General features: G+C 36.2%; 1 protein-coding gene across 1 annotated transcript in view; it reads right to left on the bottom strand.

The window, feature by feature from the left end:
- Positions 1-20,842, bottom strand: part of LOC150097173 (acid-sensing ion channel 1-like) — a 72,793-nt gene that overhangs the window by 34,791 nt on the left and 17,160 nt on the right. Inside the window, exons 2-5 of the mRNA XM_090407332.1 lie at positions 19,322-19,620; positions 12,858-12,972; positions 8,195-8,331; positions 1,677-1,813 (exon numbers count right to left, since the gene is read on the bottom strand). Of these exons, the coding sequence (XP_090263458.1) occupies positions 1,677-1,813; positions 8,195-8,331; positions 12,858-12,972; positions 19,322-19,578 (646 nt within the window). The 5' untranslated portion in view covers positions 19,579-19,620. The remainder of the gene's footprint in view (positions 1-1,676; positions 1,814-8,194; positions 8,332-12,857; positions 12,973-19,321; positions 19,621-20,842) is intronic.

The following is a 20,842-nucleotide window of genomic DNA, read 5'->3' on the forward strand; positions in this document are numbered from 1 at the left end:
TCATTATTCCACAATCCTGATATCGTTTTTCACACTCTCATTTGCACTCTCTCTCTCTCCACTGTATCAGAATCACTACGGAAATCAGGAGACCAAACCTGCGCGCAATAGTGCAGGTAAGTTCTTATAAAGAGGCAAAATTACATCCTTTAACATCCAAAATGACATTGATCCAACCAATATAATACATTAGATATCCAATCACATCAAAGTGCAAGACCTTACATTTATTAACATTGAGCTAATAGCGACTTTCACATGACCAGAATTTAAGCCTATTCAAATCATTCTGCAAATATTGCATATCACTTAGCACCACTCCTGATTACCCTGTCTATCTTTGCATCATCAGCAATAACTGTATGTCGCATGTCAAACTTTCCCAATGTCATTAATGTACAAATTAAATAATAGTGGACCAAGGATTAACCCTTGTAGTACGCCACTGCTTACCTTATATCTTGCGGACTCAACCCCGCCACCTATACCACTGTTTGATATCTGCAGTCAGCCATCCTCTTATCTATACCAATAGTTTATAATCCATTCCCATATTCCCCAATTTAGACAACAGTCTACCATGCTGTATTCTGTCAAAGGCCTCAGCAAAATCTAAAAGTATCATGGTGTATCCATTTCCCTTGTCTAATTCAATAGTGACATTGCTATAGAATTGGAGTAAGTTGCTAAAACATGACCTTCCCTTAGTAAACTGATGTTGTTCATTGTAAAGTAGAGATTCACTGTCAACCTATTTCTGAATGCGAGCCCTAACCAATTTTTAAAATTTTTCAGCACCCCTTCTTTCATTCATCCCTTTCATTCATACTGATTGGTCGATGGGATTACCACACATTCTTTCCATTCCTGCAGAATAGTTCCTCTTCTGAGACTCATATTAAACAGCGTGGTTAAAGAAATAGCCAATTCAGCTGAACACTCTTTTAGCCCATGTGTTGATCCCCATCAATCATATTGCTAAATTCTTATTCAGTTTGTGCAATAGCTCTAATACCTTGTCCTCGTATACCTGAGTTTCTTAATTCAGTGAGCTCAGTGTCGTTTACACCAGGTTAACAAAATGGGTACTCATTAGTTGAACAACCTCTTCTGCATCTGTCATCCTCACACTATCTGCATTCAGTAGAGTTATTCTTTCATATTCATTCTTTCTTTTACTTGCAGCACATCGATAGAATTCTTGTAGGTTCTCTTTAGCACATAGAGCTAGTTTCTTTTCATACTCAGACTTACCTATTCCCTACAACAGTTGCGACTCTTCTGGCCTACCGCTTATAATTTTCATAGCGAACATCATCCTTATGTACACTGTATTCCTTCCACATCATCTTTTTATTAGGAATATCATGATTTATAAGTTACACATCCATTTGACTTCTACCCTATTTATTCTTCGAACTCTCGGACACTTTTTGATATTGCATCACTGAAATATTTTTTAAATGCTTCCCATGCATTGTAGATCCAGTCCAGCAACCGATTCCATTGAACTCAGTATGCTCATCTGTTTATCCTAATTTATTGCTTTCTAGTACATCGTGTTACCTTTTCTGAATGGACAATGCAATGCAACAGTTATTAAATTATAAATATGAACAGACGAGTGTAATCAATTTTTCTTTAATAAATGCTTTACATATGGACTAATAATTTACCAATTTTACCACTCGATGACCCAGTGGGGAACTTCCTTCTTTTATCCTGTAAGTATGTAGGGTTCCGTTTAGAAAATAATGTGAAACAACTATTTAGGTTATCGTCTAGGGGAAGAATATGCTCTGTGGTGTAATTCCTGAAATTAAAAAAAAAAGAAAAGAAATCGTTACGAGAAAACATTTTCATGAATAACAGCTGGAGATATATATATAGTAGAAGCCTATGATCACACACACACACATGATCGTAGGCTTCTACTCGGGTGTTGTGATACATTTTTAAAAAATAGATTTAATAACTTAAAAAACCGAGATAACTTATAAAGATTTTAATGAGAATAATACAACTAGCAGCCTGTGTAGCTCAGTGGATGTGGCGTTTGCACACCACGGCGCTTGGCCGCACGAAGGAAGATTTGGCTTCGAGTCTAGTCGGCGACTAGAGGAAATTTTTCTAAGCCTTTTTTTGACCGGTTCCTGAGTTAGTCGATCTCTGGCACGGGCAAGCGGGTTTTTCCTCCCGGAAACTCGGGTTTTTCGTCCCGTATACTCAAGAAAATCGACCGTAGAACCCACATTATTTCAGACATTAAATATATTGTGTTAGGGTTAGGGACCACGAGATGGCGGCACATTTGAGCCGTCTCTCTTCACTGTGTACTGCTTAATTAGTGATAGCCTTGGGCCATCTATCTCTGATTGGTACCAGTGGAGATTGAACTGCCCACTCAGTCTCCAAAAGTTAGATAGGGCTAAATGGCCTCGCCTACTCCCGTATACGGGAATAAAAGGCGTTAGATGATTTTTTTTTTGTTTTAATACAACTAGTTTCGGTTTTTAACAGCCTTCATCAGGTATTCATAAAGGAAAAGAATAGTATTAAACATTGAAGTATCTAAAAAACTGGAAATTAAAGTAAAAATTGCCACATATAATTGATACATAAAAAACGTTGTATTTTTTCAAGTTGTTCTAACAGGCGTGCCATTGTTTATTGCAAGTGCGCGTGCAGGCTCACGTGAACGTCAATATTGAATAACTGCAGCATGTCTATCTGGATCAGAGTAACCACCCAGCAAAAATATTTCGTACTAACTTATGCAGGAAAAAGGTGCTAGATCTGAAACAAAAAGTGCTAATATTTTATTTGCATTCGTTTTACTCTATTTAGAACATTTTACGATATTTTATTATCGTAGATGAATGAACTCAATGTAAAACCTCTAAATTAGCTCATGTACGACAAATATGAAAAGAAAAAAAGTCAAAAGTCTAAGTTCGATTCTCGTCGCGACGGGAGGAATCTTTATCTGGAATTTCAATCGAAGGTGAGTTAGCCGATCTCATACGGAGGTAGCAGAGTTTTTTTCGCCCGGAAACTCGGGTTTTTCATCCCGCATACAGACAAATCGGCCCTTCAGAACGCACGCAATTTACAGACATAGAATACCAGTTGTGGTGGAGGTGGGCGGGAGATGGCGTTGATGGAGATGATTGGTAGTAGAGGTTCGGTGTAGTGGTTGAGGCAGTTGTAGGTGTCCTCCCGCGATGAGTCTTCGGACTCCTTGGAGGTGTCAGGAATAATAATAATAATAATAAACTCACCTCACTGTAGTCATTTGTGAATCCAAGAGCTGCAGTTGTCAATAATCGTAACAGAAGCCCCATTTGTAAACACTTGAAGTATTTATTCGTTATTTTTAGCAGATTTTGCTAAATTAATTAACTCTTCAGAAATAGTAGAATCTGTAGCTGATGAGTGGTTTAATTTTTCTTTTGTCAAAAGGAGTCCAGTCAAGTACAATCAAGGGAGATTGTAGTTGATTTCTTATTTTATTTTTATTTATTGTCACTGCTGAAATTATTCTTTCAGTTGCTGCTGATGAATGAGGGAGGCACAGTCCAGTTTTAACTAATGTTGCTAAATTAGGAAACGTTTCTTCTCTTACAGCATTTTTTTCATTTCAAAAACTTTATTCCAAAAAAGACATGAATTTTTGACCTTTTTTTCAATGTTCTACACCGTATAGTCTTCAATAGTTGCCATTTTCTATCAAGTTCTTCATAACACCCCTAGATATACGTTTTCTGTCTAAAATAAAAGATGGTTACTCCTATTAAGATATTTAATTTTTTTTCACTTGTTTTCATTGTTGTAATGATCGCACGAGAAGTGTTTGAATAGCGAAGAATATATTTTTATTGGCTAATGTCAGTCGGATTGCGTGAGTATGGGATCGGGGGGGGGTAAGGGTATCGAACAGTGAGAGGGGGAAGGGAAAAAAATAAATCATGCTTGTGTCATTGAATGTGACATATGGGGAGGTGTGAGAATCTGAAGGAAGAAAGTACTAGATCTGTTGGTAAACGTACTAGAACACTAAAAATTTATAAAAAGTACTAGATCTAGTAAGAAAGTACTAGTGGTGGTCACCCTGTCTGGGATGTTATAACTCAAATTGTTGTTTAAGTGGACAGGATTCAGCAGGATTTCCCTTGATTCTACAATTTTTCTCTCAAACTCATTATCACAGCGAAAATTATTTTCTCATCTATCCCAGCAAACGGAGTGGCTTTGTTGATCATCATTAGGATTAATAATTAAAAGAAACATACGTATTAACCACAGTGCAATTTATTTAATTGTAAATATTTCATCTTAAGTGTCTTAGGACATCATCAGTACAGTAGTTTAAAACAATAATAGGAATAACATACAGTTAGGGCGCATGATTACAATAGAATCTCGTTAAACGTGCGTAACGTGTTACAGAAATTAAAACAAAAAAAAAAAAACATTTTAAAAAAATTATTTAACACAATTTTGTATGACAATTTCCCATACTTTAGCAATAGTATGAACGTCGTTGCGGTTTAAGTTTGGTCTGTGTAGTAGGGCTTCAGAACTTTCTTTGTATAAACGTTCGTGTTTATATAAAGATCTATGTAAAAGTTTAGACTTTTCCCAATGGATCCTATGACTTGGATTTTCAATTCCGTGTTGAGAGAGGCCAGATTTCTACGGTTTAAGAAGACGAATATGGTCTTGATGTTCCAAGATGCGTTTCTGAACAGACCTACCTGTCTGACCAAAGTATGACAATTTGCAGAAGCATGGAATCTAATAAACACCAGGCAACATCAGAGGTGAGAGTTTGTCCTTAGGAGAAGGTAACAAGTTGTAAATTTGGTTGATAGGTTTGTAAGTAGTGGCAACACTGTATTTCTTCATAATTTTAGAAAGACGTTCTGAGATGCCTTTGACGTAAGGTATGGGAATCCTATGGATTTCTTCCATAGGATGTAGATTCTAGATTCTACATTCAGCTACATTCACAATTCTTCCGCTCATCATCCATCTCAGAAATCTGGAATTATCAAGTCACTAGTTTCCAGAGCACAGAAATTCTGCTCCTCTGAAGAATTTTTAAACCAGGAATTAGAAGTAATCAAAAATACAGCCATCTTAAATGGATATAATCCTAAAACAACTCAAAAAATCATCAGTCACTTCTCCACACATCAAACCAGACAGGAAGAAGTCCATAGGATTCCCATACCTTACGTCAAAGGCATCTCAGAACGTCTTTCTAAAATTATGAAGAAATACAATTTTGCCACTACTTACAAACCTATCAACCAAATTTACAACTTGTTACCTTCTCCTAAGGACAAATTCTCACCTTTGATATTGCCTGGCGTTTATGAGATTCCATGCTCATGCAAATTGTCATACTTTGGTCAAACAGGTGTGGAACCTGCCTTTCGAGTCTTCAAAAATTCGAGTCATCAGAATTCAAGGAGAACCGGCCTACCAGTCCGGAACTCGAGAGGGGGGGGGCGCCGTAGGCGTCAGGGGGAGGAGCCCCTAGTATATATATATAAAGATAAGCCAAAATTTCAAACGTTTTTATGTCACATTTTTTTGTCTCTTCATTGTTTTGAGCCGGGTTAAGCCGATAAGCCGAAATTTGAAACGCTTCACGTCCAACAATGTGTTTGCCTTCATGAGACAACAATTTGTTGGACGTTTCAAAACAATGGAGAACCGGCTTACCAGCCCAGAACATGGGGGTTTGGGCGCCAAGTCCCGCTAGTGTATATATATATATATATACACACACATAGTATAGGGTTATGCATGGAATAGCATATCAGGTAAATGGCCTCCACAGCTTTGCTGGCACATACGCACTCTTTTGTCGAAATTTTCCATGACCGTTTTGCATAAATGTGGCTGAATTTTGTTGATACAGCGCTCAATTTCCTCCTTCAAGGTGTGGGTGGTCGTGGGCTTGTTGGCATAAACCTTAGACTTCAAAAAAACCCAAAGAAAAAAGTCCAACGGCGTTAAGTCACATGAGAATTGGCAATTCTGATCACCAAAACGGGAAATTACACGCCCAGGAAATGACTCACGCAGTAATTGAATTGTTTCTCGGGCTGTATGGCATGTGGCACCGTCTTGTTGAAACCACATGTCGTCCACATCCATATCTTGCAATTTAGGCACAAAAAACTGGATTATCATGTCGCGATAGCGAGCACCATTAACTGTTATTGCCTTACCAGCCGCATTTTCGAAGAAGAATGGACCGATGATGCCTCCAGTCCAAAATCCGCACCAAACAGTGACACGTTGTGGATGCATTTGTTTCTCAACAATCACTCGTGGATTTTCTAAACCCCAAATGCGACAATTTTGTCGATTAACGAAGCCATCAAGATGAAAATGAGCCATCGCTGAAGATGATTTTGTTCGAAAAATAAGCATCCACTTGTTGTTGTTCCATAATCCATTCAACGAACTCTCTTTGCTGTGTGTGGTCAGTAGGCTTCAGTTCTTGAGTCAATTGAACTTTATGATGCAAATCTTTCGTGAGAACACGCTGTAGAGAGCTTCTCAAAATGCCCAATTCAAGACCACTGGTGGTGCCGAATTGATGTTCCTGGACTCTCAGTTGGATTTTCTGTTGAACGACTTGTTGAAGGACGGCCAGAGTGTATAAGATCACTAATTGATCCAGTTTCCTTGAATTTTTTAATTAATCTTTTCACAGTTGATGAAGTAAATCACTATTCCGACCATATTTTGTACGAAAATTGCAACTGTAGCTGCCAAACCTTCACTATTTTTAAAATATTGCTCAATAATGAAAACGCGTTGTTCTTTCGTGTAGCGCTCCATTTTTAATAACCCTGAACTGTCAGCTGTCACGCTGTCTTTTTTTTTTTCTCGTTGGCAACACTTTACCGCACAAATGGCGCTAAATTTAAATCTTGCGTGAATTTTGGGACACCCTGTATATATACTACGTTTAATAGATAAATTCTATTAAACGTAGACAAAAATAGTTATAAAACAGTGACACCTGGCGGACTTAATTATTTTCGTAGTAAGTACGACTTAATTCGAAACTTACATGAATATAGTATGGCATGTGATCGTATTCTGTTTTTCTGTGTCCACGAGAATATTACAAAATAAATAATACACTAATTAACAGATATGTAGAAGAAAAAAAAAACACTCAGGGAAACTAATAACAAATTTAATTCCGGCAGTTATTTTAGTGATTATTGTTGCCTTTCAATTTAGCCGATCACTTTGATTATGTATTCAGTCGTAAAAATACCATAGTATTTTTGTATGACTTCACTCAAAATATCATTAAAAGTGAACGGAACTATTTATGGCTATCAGGCATAATATTCAGTTTATTTATCTAGTCAGAGCCTCTGTAGCTCAGTCAGTATAGACGAAACATTTGGGTGGAAAGACCTGGGTTCGATTCCGTCCATGATATGAGGAACCGTTATCTCGTCTCTTTCGACTAAAGGTTACTCAGCCAGTCTCATACGCGGGTAGAGGGATTTTTCGTCCGTTAACTCAGGTTTTTCTGCTCTTAGAACAGGCAAACCGATCTATACATACACACGGATCTACAGTCATAAAATACATACTTAAATCCCTCATTGGAAGGCTAAACCAGTCCTAAAAGGTATGGTTGAGGAAAATTGGAGGAACCCAACACGAAAACAACAACAACCGATCTAGTATACACGCTGTCTAGTCAAAATATTATGGCTACCCTTCTAATAGTTCCAAGTTTCCCTTGTCTCTCTTTCTGCAACTGCCACAATGCACCGTGTAAGAGCTTTGAACATTAAAGCATGTGTGTAGTACCACGTAGTCAGAATATGCGAGTGTTCAGTATGGAGGATTCCAAGACCGGATGTGTCGATCCATGTAATTCCAGAGATGTGTTGTGGGATTCAAAACCAACGAATTCGGTGCCCAGAAATAACGCCGCTGCTGTCGTGTTTGACAAATCATCTTGAACAGGTCCGAAACTCCAAAATTTAATAATGATCAAAACAGAATGACTCATTTAATAATAACTTTTAACTTCCCAATGATTGATAGTAATTCTCAACAAAAAGTAGGATATACAACCACACTCATTCGAAAATTAGCCAAATTAATATCGTAAACTGAAGAGACTATAAATGCTTACTTGCAGTATAAAATATCAGGAGCAGTTATGCCACATTCAAAAATCGAATCATCATACTTGTGTCCAAATTCTTCCACTTGTGTATATGGGTATTCAATGTCTTCTTGTCGTTCGATGTCAACTGGTGAATGTGATAACTGAAATCAAAACAAAAATGTTGATTAAAAACACGCACCAAATTATTAATGGAAATATATATATTTCCATTAATAATTATCATAATTACCACAAATATCATAAAAATGACGTATTGTTGATCAGTGCAAATTATTACCTGATTGGCTAAAGATCTGTTTATTATTTCTCAATTATGTAATTTAATGGCAAAGTTCCCACTCACAAAACAGATCTCTACGGAAAATATTTTCATTTAACAGAACAACAACGAGTATTTTGTCTGTAAGATGCAGAGTTAGCAGATTTATATCTGTTAATGTAGAATTTTTTAAACTTTTATGATAATTTATGACAAACATTGAATTTATTGAATGATAAAGTTGACAAATATAAGATGCTCCAAAAACATACTTATAACAACAGTGATAATAATTTTACAATACAGTAAGTTTATTATCATCGTCGTATATATGGAGTATTTAGAAATATACAATTCAGATTAAGCACAAAATGCTAGCTAATCATTTATATATAAATGATTAGCTAGCATTTTAATAATATTGATTCCGTTTTAATAATATTGATTCTAGATGAGGTATAATGCAACTGGTGACCTCGAAGCTTGTGCTAAGCTTATCTGAAGATGATATCCATTAGTTATTATATATTACTTTGTTGCATTATTGGCAGTAGTTCATATATATATATATATATATATATATATATATATATATATATATGTTGGATTGTTATGTACTTATTGTAAACTGGCTGGCTGATGGGTTTGTGAAAATCATAGCGACATTGGTGTTAATTTGTTAATATTATATGTGCTGTCATTACAATGCAGATAAAGTTGACATCATCTCTTGGCTGCCAGATCAGCTTTATCGTTTTATACTGTAGAGATGTTAATCTGTTCAGTTTCATGTCTGCATAAAATGCAAACGTTATTAGTATACCTTAATACCTTTTCACATAATACTTTGTATAGAAGTACTGTTGTGTATCTAGGGAGTAAATCTTTTAGTCTATAATAGCTTGCTTACTATTATCCAGAGTTATTTATTTTGTAGGCGTTTTACGTGGCCATCCAAATGAACTGTGCATGAAGGTAAATTCTAAGATATTGTATTGTTCCACCCTTTGTAATGGAGGATGTTTTACTTATGTATGTTGTATGTAGGTGTGCAGATGTTGGATTGTTGACACCTTTTGGCAACTCATATAGGAAAATATGACTTCTGCATTACTTCAACCTTGGTATCTCACCTCTGGGTCTGGCTCCCACCGATGAGACCTCAATAAAGGTCGAAACCAGTCTGGGTAGTGACCCTTCCCATAATGCATAGCATTATACATATCCACAAGGAGATGTGCTTTGCATTATGGGATACTAAAGCAAGTGATGTGAAGTCGTACCACCTTTGCCATGAGTTGCTTCAGTCGTGAAAGTACTTTGTTTACTTACACTTGGATAAAGGATTAAACCAAGAATATAATTTCTTGGTATCTTTAATTTATAAGATGTTGGATTGTTATGTACTTATTGTAAACTGGCTGGCTGATGGGTTTGTAAAAATCATAGATTTTTTTTTTTTTTATCAGGGTTTAGATGGAGTTCATGGCAAGCCATCTGGTGATCAGATTGATGTCGCTTTTGCATGTTTGCTTTTGTGATGCTTCTGTCAGTAAGGATGGATACCATTGCTGTGTAATCTGTATGCTGGAAGATCTTGCCATTCAGAGTTAGCTGATTGATATTGTGCATATAGATATTGAAATGGAAAGGAAAAGAGAGAGAGAGGAAAAAAAAAATTTTCCTGTAGAACTTCACAGGTTATTGATAGCTGTACTACAGGATATAATAAATTTAGTTTAATCCTTTATCCAAGTGTGAGCAAACAAAGTTTGCACCTGAAAGTACCTTCAGGACTGGGGTAAGGTGGTACAACACCGGGAAACTCCTTGCAAAGGTGGAGCAAGCTAACATCACTCCTATCTCAGTATCTCCCATAATGCAAAACACATCTCCTTGCGGATATGCCTAATGTTATGCATTAAGGGAAGTGCCACTACCCAGACTAATTTCGACCTTTATTGAGGTCTCTTCAGTGGGAGCCAGGCCCAAGTGGAGATACCAGGCAGAAGCATTAGCAAGGTCATCTCTACCTATAGGAGTTGCCAAACGGTGTGCCACCTTTTCATTAAATTACTCTGCATTTAGAGTTGCTACGGATAATCCGATGTGAATTATTTTTTCCCGTTCTGCATAGAGAGGCCCACCTCTTCCAATATGTCTTAGCTTTGCTAGAAGCGTTTCATGTTGAAGTGTATCAAATGCTTTACATCAGTCAATAAAGACCATCAGAGCAATTTTATCAAAGGCAGCGTTGATTAGATCTATGAAATTCTCCAAGAGCGTTTCTGTTTCTTTACTCTTCTGGTGACCATACTATGTTTTAGGAATGATATCAAACTTTTCTGTATATGTAGCAAGTTTTTATGAATGGTACTCTCCATAATTTGGTTAATAACTGGTAGTGTGGCTACGGGTCTGTAGTTGCTGATTGAATTTCTTTTCCCTTGTTTTTATATCAGTATGACTTGTGATGTCTTAAATGTATTGGATATATGTCAAGTTTCAAAAATTTAGTTTATTAATTTTAGTATGATTGGACCTAAGCTAACTGCTTTTTGATTATTTACTTTGAGCCTTATGCCATCGATTCCTTGTCCTTTGCTTGGATTGATTTGTAGTACTAATTGATGTCGTTTGCTAACTGTTTGATCTTTCTCACTAAGCTGTGTTTTATGATTTCAAAGGGGATTACTTCAGGAACGCAATCCATCAGTGGCTCACTCAGGGGGGGGGGGCAAGGGGCCTTGACCCCAAAAAGAAAAAGGGGAAAAAAAACAATAGAAAATTTTCCAAAAATCTTTTCCTAATTAAATTTTTTTATTTTTTATTTATGTTGTGTCGTGTCTTCTATTTCTGTAGTACTCATGAATTAGCGATCATTGCAGATGCTCAGTCATAGGTCGTATGCGATGCGTAGTGTGTATTTTGTCATAAGTTATAAAAATTAATAAATCATACATCGACAATATAAATTTGGTAATTCTGCATCTTACAGACAAAATAGTCTTGCTGTTCTGTTAAATGCAAATATTTTCCATCCAGGTCTTCTGTTTTGTCTCACTCTCTTCATAAAAGCTAACCCTAGCTTCGAAGTAGGTGGGATTAGCACAGCTTAATCAAATAATCCTCATTAGCCAATCACTATAATTAACTTCAAAGTCACAATACGTTAACCAATAATAATAAGGATGATATTTATTATTATATAATATTATGTACTAAACTGAAAATATAATATGCAAATAGTCTAAATGTAAATAGTAGTATGATAAAGATAATACTTTGTCAAATAAAAAAGGGAAAATATATATATAATAAAATGCAACATGTAATCATATTAACTATGTTGTGTAACTGTGAACTATATGTGTAAACTATTATTTTGTTTGTATAGAGCTATTGTTCAGGATTAGGGTCTATTGTTTGCAAGGCTGCGGACAGGTAAAAATATGAGGGGTGTCAGTTCAATATTAGGGCAGTTTCTATATGTTCTCGTATTATCTGTATTGATCTTCATTCCTCTATAATGTCCTGTTCGTAGTCTTACTGTCGTGATGGAGGTCCTTCTGTCAGCACTGATTTCAGTGGAATTAGTTTAGCTTTTGCTAGTGCGTTAGCATCAGCAAGAGTTACGATGTGACTTTCTCGGTTGAGTTCTCTGGCCTCTTTTGTTAAATTTATCAGCTGCTTCATTGTAATCAATGCCTACATGAGCAGGAATCCATTGTAAAATGCAACTTTTTCCTAAACATTTTAGTTGATTTAAGAGTTTATGGATGTCTCGTGAGAGCTTGGTATTGCCATTTTTGATTGCCTCCATAGCTGATCTTGAGTTCTTTATTTTAATTATTATTGTGATAAGTGAAATGAATGCAATTAGCACTATGTATTGCATGTTAATAAAAAAAAAAGTAATTGTTAATGTGAATTATGAATAAAAATCGATTGTAAAACTCAAATGTAAATGAAAAAAAAAAAAAAATTATTATGTTACCACAAACACACATCTCACGACACTATGTAGTCGATTCCTAAGTTATGTTTATAATACTTTTTGGCTACACCGCTGTTAACTGAATCTAGAGATAGTAATAAATAAATTTATTAAAAAAGAATAATAATTGGTACCAGTATTGGTGCCTATGTAAATGGCGTTTACTCCAATTCTCGTCTAGTGAACCAGAAAACAGCAACTTTTTCGAGGCCCTTCTTCTGCTTATTCTGGAGATCGTCAATCTTTGGCACGAGTAATCAGTGCAGAATAAACTATTAAAAAGTGATGATGAGCATGTTCGTTTTTTCCGGTAGTCAATCGATTGAAATTATGCTTCGTGTGTATATAATGGTTGAGGCAAATGAAATCACAACAACATAACGATAAAAGTTACCACTTATAAAACTTACCGTAAAGTTTCCGTTGTCGTCAATACAAAACAGTCGAAAATTTTCACAGAAGCCAGTATCGTTTATTCTCGTACAATTCTCTTTCTTTGCTATGCAGAATTGCTTTCTACGAATTCTGAAAATTTAAAGAAATTTTAAGGGAAATTTGACTTATATATATATATCAAAATTTAAATCGGCATATACTTAATTACAAATCTAGCCATGGTTCTCGAACGAATAAATGTATCGAAGCATTCCAAGACAAACAAAAAACACCCACTTTCTGCATTAGGTTTTTCTTTTTCAGATACTCTCAGGATTGCCATATTTGATAAACACCTTTCGCCTTCTTCAACTCATCTAAGAACATGGTGAGCATTTGATGACGTCATACACACTCGAACACCAACCTTATTTAACCAACTTCTCATCTTCTTCCTTCATTCAATCCACGTGCATTTTTAGGAACAGCTTTCCCATATCATTTTCTCCAATGAATGTAATACAACCCCTCTCCCCAGCGATTCAAGAAACTGCATTAACAGATCCCTTCTTTCTTTTTCTTTAGCCAGTCGCCCACAACATCGCACTTTTGTTTTGTGAAAATATTACTACTAAAATATTTTGTTACAATGCAATACAATAAGTTTAATATTGATCACACAACTCAATAGTGAAGCCGAGAGTGTTGTGTTTGGACCAGAAAAATGGGTAATGTAGGTGTTAGTCCTATAAGCAAGATCTGGTCTTCACTGTTGAGTTGAACATTATCAGAAGTAAGGGAGAAAAACTGAAGTTTTTTTGTGAAAAATAAAATCGCGGACTGGAAGCGCTAAACGTGATTAGGTTGTTATGACCCATCATCGAAGGATGGTATGGAGAAAAATCTTTAGAACATTGATATTAGGTTATTTTGAGATTGAGATGTTGCAGCTCTGCAAGATTTGTTGCACAAGTGGGAGAAATAGAGAGTTCTATCATCAGCAAAATTGTGAATAAGATTTAATGTCATTGAGAAAAGGGTCATTTATGTATACGAGAAAGAGGCATGGGTGAAATAACAAAGCCCTGAAATACACTCGTATTAGCAAGAAAACTTGAAGATTCCCATAACACGGCGCGAACAGCCTGAGAGAAAACTAGCAATCAAGTTGCAAAAAATGAAGGCAGATCATAAAATATTAATTTACCTAGAAGGATTAGATGCCAAACTTTATCAAAAGCCTTGGAAAATGTTAAGTGCAACAGCAATGGCACCTGTCCAGAGATGGATGACGTAGATGAGGAGATCTACTGAGAATCTTGACTGGCATATCCATATTGAGTCAGATAAGGTGACAGTTTTCATGTGTTGAAGAAGTTGATTATCAATGACTTCTCCATTGCTTGAGACAGCATTAATGAAAGCAACAGGACGATAGTTTGATGGTAGACACTTATTTCCCCCCCCCCCCCCCCCCGACTTTTTTTTTAGGAATTAGCATTTTTCCATGCTGTGAGGTGGATGCTGGTGCTGGTTAAGTATAATATAATGTAAAGATCATAAACGACACGTATCAGTTCGAGCACATGCTATGAGTACAACTGGTGGGACCATGACCATCAAAACCAGCAGCGTTTCTGATATAGGTCATTCAAGATTCTCCCGAAGAATTTCTGGCGAAATCTCCAGGAAGTATGTGATATTTGAGGTAAATTTGCAGGTGACTTTTCTTGAGAAGAATAAGATCTTGAAATCTAAAGATCTTCAGATCTCGAGTTGTATGAAACAGTGTAGCCATGAGGTGAACTTTATTTTTGAGTGACCTAGCAGTACTGCCTTCTTGCTGATAGAGAACTAAGAACAAATATGGGCAGAAATTGTACAAATCTGTGTTTGCAAGGTTCGTGTGGCATGACTGTCATTGCTAGAGGTAGCGAGTTTTCTACATTGAGATCTTTGAAAGTCAGACAAGCACTGTTCATAGTCGTTTCGCAAGTGCTGCCACTTGCGAATGCTTTTTTTTCTCTTGGAATGCCCTAGCGCAGCTGTTTTAAAATCGTAGTTTTGATACTTGAAGTTAATATTGAGCAGAGTGAGGAATGAAGACCCCCCCCCCTAGTTCGGAAATGGATAATTTCTATAACTTTGTTACCGATGTCTGGATATGGAGAACATAAACAGTTGACTATGAAAAGGAGGTCTACTGAACATATCAGAGATCTTCCTGTTTGTTGCTGTTCTAGTGCCAAAAATACAAAGTTATGAATGGTTAAGGGGAGGCATTTCACTATACTTGGCAAAATCTGGACAGGGTGCTCCACCAATAACAATGCCGGATAAGATAGTATAGTAATCACAGACATAGCCGAAACGTTCTTAGAGTCATCAAAATCCACTCTAGTGAGGAAGACGTAGCTGGAGGAGGAGGTGGTGGTGGAATCAAGTAAAGCTGTATAGCTTTAAAAACGTTCATATTCTCAAAAAAAAAAAAAAAGAAAGAAAAAGCAGCCATAGCGACAACCACATTGAAAGAATTTGCTGATCGAGTTTAGCAAAAGCAATCCACCCCAAATCCCACAAACAGATTTATGAAACAGGTAAGTAATCCTCATTGCGCCCCTTAATGGCTAACGGAAGCAAAATATGCGAGTTGCAACACTTGTTACAGTCTTGAGGTAATCGTCGATTGGCCGACAGCCCAAAAGCTTAGAAACTGCATTCTGTATTGCTGTGCCAGAGAAAGGATGCAAAAGTGAGAGGATGTTCTTATTGTTATTTGGAATTACTTCGGAAGTATCTAAGGCTACTAGGTCAGTGCAATATGTTCTTCAATTATTGTGGTATTCTGAGCTGTTTACCTGTTTTACGGAATAAAAAAAAAAACTGATTTTCTAGAGGAAACATCCTTTTACCTCTGTAACCAACCTGCTTACTAACCTTCATCTGAAAAGTCCTAATAGACGGAACTTAAACACATAGGTCTTTCTAATCGAAAGGCATTGTTAATACTACGTAAATTAATAGAGAATGAAGATAAATGGGACAATGCAATCATTATCAACATAAAGATGTTATTGTTCACTTCCATCAGGCAAATATCCAGCCATTGTAGAGAGTCTAAGAATCTACTCCGTCTACAACCCTCGAAGCAAGTAAGCAGCCGCTAGAATCTTCTTGATCACCAACAAAGCAGTGTTAGTAGCAGGTAATTTGAAATGCAAACCCGTTGCCAAGAACAGCTGAGCAGCAAACGCAATGGCAGGGTCTAAAATCTAAAATATCATGAAGAAAAACCCTCAATGAGGGGGGGGGGATACTTCAATCCCTGTACAATGAGATCAGTTCCTCTAAGAATGTTCAAGGCAGTTCCTTCCCACTGACCGAAATCCCTTTCAACCACCAATCCACAACAACCGGAGTATGGCATACCATTATGTAGACAAAGCAGAAGCGTTTGCTGACGACGTAAAAGGAAAAAACATTTACTGAAATTCAGCTCACAGGATTATCAAGAAGTTCATAAACAAAACAGTGTCGACCTCGGACCCGATCAGTGTGATCTGTCTGGGAAAAATATGCGAATAGTAAATACTGACAGGACTACAGGAATCAGCAAGAATTTAGGCTCTGCCAAGAAGTTTGAAATAACTGTATTAGCTAGAAACTCAGACTTAACATTCTGTTAAGTTTAATCCAACATCGAAACCCATATGACACTCCAAGTACAATTACAGAGTATCAGATTGGTTCCGAATACAGCAGGCAACCTTCAGCTTCCCACTATCACATGTCTAATCTCTACGTTCGGACCTGGTAACCAAGAAACTAGAAAGCTCAGGTTTTGAACTAAACTTTGGTTCACGAAGTTATGTATCTACGTCAGTGCTGACAGAAGTCATAGTTCTCTTTTACCATAAGACGAGCATCCCCAGAATAAGTGGTCATATTTGGCATCCTTATTTCATTATGATCAAAGACTAAGTATTTGAGGATGCAACTGGATGAAAGATTCCGCTCCCCATACCCGAAAACTTTGTCTCTTCAAAAGCAAGCAATAGAATAATAGGACAGTATCTACCACTCATTCGGTGGTACAACCAATGTATTCAGAAAACAAGCCACCTTTACGAGAAAGTGATCAGACTAATCTTGAGATACGGTCCGCTAGCCTGAGGTCACATGATGAGCTCAAACATCAAAGAGGCATCAAACCATGCAGAATAAATGAAAACGTATGTTATTCAATGCATAGAAATGTTCTTAAGGTTCGTTTATACATCGAGACATTTTTATGTGAAGACCTGCAAAATTTTTGCTAAGGCCGACACTCAAACAATATGCCATTCAGTGGTCTACAACGAACAAGATCAACGTCAAAAAGTAGCACTCATCAGGTAAGTCATACGTTTCAGTATTTGGGCATAGTGGGAAAGTCAGGCTTTCACCACTCGCCAGTAAATAACATTATGCTTCATAACATAAGCTATAACTTTCACAACCAATGAAGAGAAATAAAAAAAAAAGTTCGGGATTTGTCCATCGCGTTAGCAGTGACATTATGAGCTACAGTTTAAGAAAATATGTTAACCAGAATAAGTACTTCATACTGATGCTAGTTTTGGTATTGTTCACTAATAGTTATCTGAAACTATTAGTGAACTTCAGGTTTTCCAGGAGAAAGAATCCTAGGTACAAAATATTGATAAATCATTTTTGTCAATTCAAAATGTTTATACATTAAACATGAATGCACAAAAAAGCACAGAAATCCGAACTGACAAAATTTAATAAAGAAAAATTAATGACGGTTGCAGTTTTAAGTTTAATCAGGAGAAATCATCATCATGCGTATATCAAGGATTTAGGCCTAGCATGGCCTGTTCCGGCCTTAGAAGTCATCGTTGAATCGTTTAAGAGGACGTCCTGGTTTTCTTTTTTCTAATGTGTTGTATTTTAAGGCTTGTTTTGGTAATCTTTCTGTTTTCATTCTTTGAACATGTTCCATTCATTTATGTTTATATTTTTTAATTTTTTCTATTATTGGTTCTTGGTTTAATTCTTTCATAATTTCTTCGTTTCTTTTGTGACGAAATAGCGTCCACTTTGCAGTTTTTCTCATAAACTTCATTTCTGCTGTTGTTAATCTTCGTTTGTCTTTTTGTTTTATTGTCCAGATTTCGCTTCCATGCATTAAGACTGGTATGGCTAAGGTATTGTATACTTTTAGTGTGGTTTGTTTTTGAACTAGGTTTGGTTTAAATATAGTTAATTACACCTGTTATTTTTAAATATTTTTCAATTTTTACGTTTATATCTTTTTCATATGTGATCGTACATCCTAGGTAGTTAAATGAATTCACCTGTTCTAAGATCTTGTTATCTAGTACTATTTTAGTTTTTGCTGGATCTTGTCCTTTAAAGGCCATGGTCAGGAGAAATATATAAAAGAAATTTCAGCTAACGAACACTATAAATACCTGGCATAATAGAAGCCAGTGATATTCTCCACTAAAAAAGTCAGAAATCTTTTGAAAACAAAACTTAATAGATAAAATACAACTACAGACAAACTGGACAGCAAAATTAGAAAATTAATTACTCTGCATCATGCATTACATCCAGGAAGGGTGTAATGCATGTCTATTGCCCTTATCTACTGAATTGGTGGAGGGTGTCTGCTACAAGTGAGACAGGCAGTTGAAGAAGAAAATATTACTTTAAAAAATTCCATCGACAATAGCACTGAGCAAATGCTTCAAGCCATTTCACAAGACGGCCTTCTAAAAGCAATTGGAAATAAATCTGATTACAAAAATGAACAGTAAAATAACCGATATGTGCGCTGGAAACAAACCTTTACATGGCTAATTTCTTTAAGACGCTGAGAAAAAAAATTGACGTGAACAGGAAGTGGCAATGGCTACAATACGGATACATTGAAAAAGAAACAGAAGGATTTATTCTAGTCGCTAAGAACAAGCGTTACAAACTAATGCAATCAAAGAAAAAATTTTGAACATTAGTAATAACGGCAAATGCAGGTTAAGCATCAGAAAGATGAGACTGTTGAACATCTAATCAGTGCCGGCAGCAAACTGGTTATGAATCATGATCAAGTGGCCAAAATAGTTCATTGGCATGTATGCAAAAAAAAAAAAATACTTCTGATAACTGGTGGCAGCATAAAATAGAGACTGAACTGGAAAACGAAACAGCAAAAATTCTCTGGGACTTTAGAACAGTCCATAGTTTATGACGCTCCTTCACAGGCTATTCTTAGATTCTTGCGTAGAATCTGAATTGCTCTGTGAAGTAGTGTCGTAAAATAGGCTTTGTTTCAATTGTGTGTCGATATATTTCGAATTAAATGAAAAATTAATCGTAAATATATCCACACTCAATATTTCTAAGTCATATACATGTATTTACATTCTTTCTTACATTCTTACATTCTAAGAATGTAAATACATTCTAAGAATGTATTTACATTCTTTCTTACCTGTTCAGATTACAAAAGGTGATTGCTGGGAGCTGGATGTTTTTCTCATACACAAGATTTATGTTAGGATAGCAAGGATACTGGAAATACATGGAGAAAAATCCACATGTGTGTGCGAAAAAACCGGCAAGACATATTAACAGAATTGCTGTCTTTAAGAGTTTTCTAAAACTGTTTTTGGTAGAAATTATCTGAGGTACTCCAGTAAGTATTGATTTCTCAAACACGTGAAGGAAGTATTCTTTAGGATGTGTCATTTTCTTTATATGATCATTTCTGCTAATTATTTTTCCATCTATCTGAAAATACATTAAACAAAAGCTGTTATTAAATCTATGGTTCAAAAGAAATCGCTAATAAAGTACATCGATGTCAGTAACAAATGTAGAAAACATAAGATTCTCTTTATTTTAATTCATACCAAATAATCATTCCCATTTATTGATCAAAAAGCCTGTCGCCAATACTTCTGTAAGTATTGCAACCTTGCCTACCATAAGATCATCTCCATATTAATAACCTGTCTGGGTCTCGACGAACCCATAATTGTGACAACTTCTTCACGCATTATTAGCACACCTACTAACACCTGAAAAAAAAAGCTTTTTTTTATATTAAAAAGAAAGAAAGAAAATATGAGTGAAGCATAGTAGCACTTCAACAGTGTTGATGATAGCTTGCTTAAAGGAAGTATTTCTAAGATCTCTACAGAAATCTCTATTCAGACTTCAATAACAGTGTATTTTTATTGTTTTGTGGATAGCGTACCTAATTGACACAATAGTTGAAACTTTTGTATCAATTAAGGCTACACATAAACTCCAAGAGGACATATATGGGATATACTTTCCATATGCTAGGCCAATACAGCCCAGTGGAAACAATGTTTGCAACCATAGAGCTAGGTAGTCGAAGAACGTTATTCTTAGTTCCAATCCAGTCGCCCATGCATGGGTGGAACTTTTTTCAACACTTTATTCGATCGGTTCCCGAGTTATGCGATCTCGGGGAAGTCTCCCATAAACTCGGTTTTTCGTTCCGGAAACTTAAAAAAAATTCGAACGAAGAACCGACAAAATAATATATTGTGTTGGGGTTAGAGGCTACACGAGATGGTGGCACTTGCCTGCCTCTCTTCGCTGGATGTCATTTATAATTAATGATGATCTTGGAACAGCTATCCGTGATTGGCTACATGTGGAGATTGAACTACCCGCCTCAGTCTCCAAAAGTTAAATAGGGGATTGAAACGCTTGCCTACTCTATACGAGGATAAAAAGGCATTAGCGAATTTTATTTTTTATTCCGTATATGAGGTGTTACTCTTAAGTTCGGGCAATTTGAATAGCGCGCGCGAACCGGTGGTAATACGGTCATTTGTCCCTCTAAGGGGTGACTAATATCCTTTCTAAATTAGTAAGACAACAGCTGGCAAACTGAGAGGCTGCGTTCTTGGGTTACGTGCGGTTTTTGTAAAGTTGATTTAGTGATAGGGCGATTTTTTCTCCAACTGAAATGGCC

The sequence above is a fragment of the Typopeltis vanoorti genome, chromosome 17 (assembly GCF_054136105.1).
Source record: "Typopeltis vanoorti isolate ZY-2024b chromosome 17, IOZ_Tvanoo_1.0, whole genome shotgun sequence".
NCBI classification, from domain to species: domain Eukaryota; kingdom Metazoa; phylum Arthropoda; class Arachnida; order Uropygi; family Thelyphonidae; genus Typopeltis; species Typopeltis vanoorti.